This window comes from Mirounga angustirostris, unplaced genomic scaffold (assembly GCF_029215605.1).
Source record: "Mirounga angustirostris isolate CCGP_5_RB_7025 unplaced genomic scaffold, mMirAng1.0.hap1 SCAF_14, whole genome shotgun sequence".
NCBI lineage: Eukaryota > Metazoa > Chordata > Mammalia > Carnivora > Phocidae > Mirounga > Mirounga angustirostris.
In genome coordinates, this window is record NW_026991722.1 from 44,156,583 (window position 1) to 44,162,582 (window position 6,000).

General features: G+C 38.6%; 1 protein-coding gene across 1 annotated transcript in view; it reads left to right on the forward strand.

The window, feature by feature from the left end:
* Window positions 1–2,073, forward strand: part of CHST9 (carbohydrate sulfotransferase 9) — a 70,422-nt gene extending 68,349 nt beyond the window's left edge. Inside the window, exon 3 of the mRNA XM_064578795.1 lies at window positions 351–2,073. Coding sequence (XP_064434865.1) covers window positions 351–1,442 — 1,092 coding nt within the window. The 3' untranslated portion in view covers window positions 1,443–2,073. The remainder of the gene's footprint in view (window positions 1–350) is intronic.
* The last annotated feature ends 3,927 nt before the right edge of the window (window positions 2,074–6,000 follow it).

Below are 6,000 nucleotides of genomic sequence, written 5' to 3' on the forward strand. Positions count from 1 at the left end.
TACTAGTAGTTTTATCCCAATAACATTCAGATAATTTAGCATGAGAAAATCTATTAATGTAATGCAGCACATTAACATTAAATGAATGATAACATGTAAGTAATCCAAATATATATAATATAAAATGTGAAACTTTGGTTCAGAATGAAGCATGGATACCGTTTTCATTGTTATATTTTCTCTGAAGAAACTTACTAAGAATGTATATTCAGCATGCTTTGCTAAATTGTTTTGGCAGCTTACATGAAATGTGCTCTCCTCGATAGTATTCTAAAACAAATATGTTACGATTCTTGTATACCCAGGTTTGTGAATATGCTTTCAACATTTCTCCTTCTCCATTTTAACAGAACCCCGAGTTCCACATAACTGAGGAGCCCAAGGGAAAAAAAGAAAATCTTCTGCTCAACTCTGAGAGGCCAACTAGGGTCTTAAGGAAGACTAGCCACTCACAAGGAGAGAATAGAGCTTTGGCTAAGACCACAGGGCCACCAACAATTAAGCTAAGTGAAAAACATGAAGGAACTAGGATCGTTTTTAAGAAGTTCAGCGAAAGGAAATGGCCATTGGACATCCGCCCTTTAAACAAAAGTTTAGTCAAAGACAAGAGATGGAAGGAAACAGATGTGGCCCAGGAGACACGCAGGTCTTTCCTTCAGGAGTTTTGCAAGAAATATGGTGGGGTGAGTCGTCCTCAGTCACATCTTTTTCATATGGTATCCAGGATCTATGTGGAAGATAAACACAAAATCTTATATTGTGAAGTGCCCAAGGCTGGCTGCTCCAACTGGAAGAGAATTCTGATGGTACTAGGTGGGTTGGCCTCCTCCGCATACAACATCTCCCATGATGCTGTTCACTACGGGAAGCATTTGAAAAAACTAGATAGCTTTGACTTAAAAGGGGTATATACTCGTTTGAACACCTACACCAAAGCTGTTTTTGTTCGTGATCCCATGGAAAGGTTGGTGTCTGCATTTAGGGACAAATTTGAACACCCCAATAGCTATTACCATCCGGTATTTGGGAAGGCGATTATAAAGAAATATCGGCCAAACGCCTGTGAAGAGGCACTAAATAATGGATCAGGAGTCAAATTCAAAGAGTTTGTCCACTATTTGCTGGATTCCCACCGTCCCGTAGGAATGGACATTCACTGGGAAAAGGTCAGCAAACTCTGCTCTCCGTGTTTGATCAACTATGATTTTGTAGGGAAATTCGAAACTTTGGAAGAAGACGCCAATTACTTTTTACAGCTCGTGGGCGCTCCAAAAGGGCTGAAATTTCCACACTTTAAGGATAGGCACTCTTCCGATGAAAGAACCAATGCTCAGGTCGTGAGACAATATTTAAAGGATCTGACCAGAACTGAGAGACAATTAATCTATGACTTCTATTACTTGGACTATTTGATGTTTAATTATACAACTCCATTTTTGTAGTTTGCATTCTTTTTCTAAAACCCTGTATTTACTCCATGATGGCCTCCAATCAGCTAACTGTAATTTTCCTACAATTCTCCGTGTGAGAGAGAATTAAACTAAGTGTAGCTGTCTCGATTTAATGAATTTTTCCCAAGTAGTATGACACCAATTGGCACAAATTTATAGGAAAATTACCTTACAGAGATGTGTAAACAACTTGACTTGCTCTAAAATGTTTGGGAAATAGCTGCTTTTGCATTATGGATTATATTATAGAAGCAATAACCTAGCCAGCTGCTACATTAGCTTCAACAGCCTCTTGCAATGATAGGAAAAGGGATCTAAAATAGCATGAGTACATGTCTACATCCTGAAATTTGTTGTCTAAAATGCATGGATATATTTTTAGCAGTCTATGACATACTATTTGAACATTGGAGAGTTTTCTGACACCCTGGAAATCTTTCTATGATAAACCAATTTTGAAATAATATTTTGGACTAGGCATTTAACTTTAGATTGGAAGGCATATGTGATTTACAATATGAGAATATAGCAGAAAAACCAGATGAGGCTATGGCTTTTTATATTCAACAGCCAATAAAAAAATGCACAACATGCTAAGATCAAAGCAACAAAAACAACCTTCCTCTTCCAGAAAAACTTAAGGGAATTGATTCTGTTTTCTTTTGAGCCCTCTGTGCAGAGACATAATGAACATAACCACTAAAGGTCTTCTCTTCTGAAACAGGCGGTTGAGAAGTTTAAGCCTCATCAGATATAAATGTGCTCCTAATTCTGGCTTAATTGGGCAGGGGGGAAATTGTTTCAGGATGGAATAATCATCAAAAACAAAAGTTGCCCCTCTGAATATAGGCCTCAAACAATAACAAAGTTTTATAAGAATATTATTTGAATCAAAGCATCATGTGTGTAGCTTTCTATGTGGAATGTGCTCTAAGAATAGCTTTTGTTTCCAGTCTAATTACTTAGCTTGGGAATGACTTTTTAAAAACTCACATACCACTTCAAAGATAGGTTATATTCTAGAGAATAAACAAAACAAGAGCCCCTAGAAACATTTTTAATAGGCTTATGCATAAACAAATTAAGGTATTTTGTTTTTAAGTTTAAATATTCTATACTAACACAGTCAGATACCACTGCATTCATGTATTAAATCAAAGTTTTTGGAAAATAGGACCAGGTGTCACCCTTATCAAAAGTTGTAATGCATTTTGGAAATTTTTTCCAACAGACCCTAAATTTGAAGACACATTTGGATGGGGAATTTATTTTAATTGGTTGACTATTACCTTGAGTTAAGAAAACCACATGTCATTCAAACCTTGTTTAAATGCAGCTCTTGAACATGTTCTTCTTCCCAAGCGATCATTGCTGCTCGTCAGTAAATATTCGGTAATGTCTCTCAGAAAAAAGTAGTTATTAATATTTAAATATTAATAGACCAAGCTAGTTACAGTTGTACTTATTTCATTCTGATTTTCCATTTCATGGCTGAGTATTCATAAATTGCTTCCCTCAACACATACCTGCCTTGTCCCGTCTGTGTCTCCCAATGAGTACGTAACTGCAGTGGGCTCCCAGATCATAAGTATTAAAACTTTTAAGCCAACCTTTTACTACTTTCCACTCCATTTACTCTTGCCTCTAGACCATACACTTAGGCTGTGCTCTCTGTTTTTAAGGAGTTTTACTCTAGAGTAATCTAAATCGTATAATTTAAATGTTGCCTAACCATGTAGAGTAGACTCCTTGTAACTTGGAGACATTGAAATTATCTTTTTATGGAGGAAGAGAGGGAATATAAACTATGCCAAGAAGCCTGAAATTTTATTCCTAAACTACAAAAAAAAAAAAAAAAAAACTAGTGTTTGATGGAATCTGCTATGAATTATAGAAGAAATTTTCTCAATGTTATTCCTAAAACCTTATAAGGAACGAAAAAAAAAAAACACCTTCTTTTCATAACTTTGGAAGAAAAAATGGAAACAAGTATCCTATCTTTCTCTTATTAGCACTTCTACTGCACTTATGAGGATGGAATATATATGTGGAATATACACACACACACAAACATGTTTGTATATGTTTGCACGCACACACACACACACACAAATATATCTATAATACTGTTTGGCATTGGAGGGAGTGAAGAGGGCTGATGCTCTCTATCAAAGCTGTTCTATGCCTTTTGCTGTACATTCTCCTTTACACTGAGCCTGTGTAACCAGAGGTGGTCCTTCAGTCATTCTCTTCCTAAAAGACTCCGATACCAGCAGGCATCCTTTGTGGCTGTGAGTTCCAGAGGCCACAAGTTAAAAAGCTTTTATGAAGGGGTGCCGAAGTGGCTCAGTAGGTTGAGCGGCTGACTCTTGGTTTCAGCTCAGGTCATGATTTCAGGGTTGTGAGATCAAGCCCCGCGTTGGGTTCCACACTCAGTGGGGAGTCTGCTTGAGGATTCTCTCCCTCTGCCCCTCCCCCCAAACTCTTTCTCTCTCTCTCTCTAAAATAAATAAATATATCTCTTTAAAAAAAGGAGGGTTATGAAGGAAGAACACATTTTTTATGTACCTCCTCTTCTTTTAAATGACTTCTGTTCACGGCAGGGCCGAAGAAGCCAGTCATCATCTTGGATTCCTTGTGATGTTAAACACCTTTTCCATTCATCGTTTCTGAATTACTCTGCTTTGCAGACCAGCTCACATTCACCACTGTCGTTTCTGCCTGTGCACAAGCCCCAGGTGTGAGCATCACTGCTCCTTTGGACAGTCACAATTTAGATTCCTAAAGGCAAGTAACCAAATCTAGACACATCTTCCAGATGTCCAATGTTCACATTTTAACACTAGCATGCTTTAGGTATAATTATAAGTTCTCTAATTAAACCCTAAGGATCTTATTTGTTTTTATAGGCAGCAGTAACAACCGGGACAGGCCTGTCTGGAATTACTGGTACAGTAAAAGTTGGCAATTAAATCCAAAATCACAGTTACTTAACGTGGTAAACAATCTATGGATATGTGTGGTTGATGTGATTGTGCCTGGGAACTGTCATAAATTTCAATGCAAATGCATGTACAGGACACTCAACTTTCTAATTTTCTCACACATGTTTGGAAATATCCTTTAAGTCAATGGAAGTGCGGCTACTTGCTAAATTCTCTAACTTCACAGGCTATAAAATATTATCTAGCAATTCAAGAGCTACTTGGATACCATTTATAATCAGGAAGAGGAAAAAACTTTTCCACTTTACATATGAATAATTATTCATCAAAGAAGTATTGTCTCCTAAAATATATAGTGTTTAGCTGAAAAGAATATATAAGCAGATGCAGGGCATTTTGAATATGAGTTCCCTTTGAAAGGTCATTTGCAGAATTGGTAGAACTTGGAATCCATAGGCTGAGGCTACTGTAAACATCTCCCTGCTGTAAGTTCTCACTTGACCTCTTGGGGCATCTTGAGCCTCCAGGCTTTCATGGAATATGGCAAAGCAGAAACTCTGCCATGCCTAACATCCCCAACATGCTCTGAAATTTGAAGGATGGTTGCCCTTAGGCCTTTAAGAGTAGCTTAATCACCGGAGGACCTTAAACCAAGGCTAGTTTAGTCCTACCTCTAGGGGCATACCTTTTTAATCTCAATCATAATCATTATAAAACTATTCATGATAATAATCAAACGTTTATTCCTTTATTCAATCTCCATAGTCAATCTAAGATGCTATGTAGGCCCGTGCACATGCATGTGCGCGCACACACACGCACACAATAATATAATAAAGAAAACTAGGGGTGCCTGGGTGGCTCAGTTGGTTAAGCATCTGCCTTCGGCTCAGGTCATGATCCCAGGGTCCTGAGATCGAGCCCCATGTTGGGCTCTCTCCTCGGCGGGGAGCCTGTTTCTCCCTCTCCCTCTGCCTGCCTCTCCTTGCTTCTGCTCCCCCCCTCAGTGAATAAAATCTTTTAAAAAAGAAAGAAAACTAAAGCAGAGTGGTTGAGTGACTTGCTTAGTCACAGCTGGGGGGGGTGCCTGGGTGGCTCAGTCAGTTAAGCAGCCGGCTCTTGGTTTTCGGCTCATGTCTGATCTCAGGGTCATAAGATCGAGCCCCATGTCTGGCTCCCCGCTCACCACGGAGTCTGCCTGAGTTTCTCCCTCCCCCTTCCTCTGCCCCTCCCCCCTTCTCTCTCTCTCTCACTGAAATAAATAAATAACTCCTTAAAAAAAATAAAAAGAATCACAGCCGGTAATTAGGGTTGGGAGCCAGAATGAATCCAAGCAGCAAAAACCACTACCAAACTCTTTTCTTTCTTGGTTTGAAAACAGCTAACGGCAAGAAACATATATTGGCATCTCGAAACTTTTTTGATGCAAATATAGATATTTGTGTGTGACACGTGTGTGTGTGTGTGTGTATTTAGCTGGTTATCGCATTTCAAATCAGCTCATCCCTTTAGTCCTGATGAGTTAAACTGACAGATTCAAAGACTTTGTAAGAAATTAAGCTTTCTTCCCCCTTTCTTAAAATTCCAGTTGATCATGGAATACA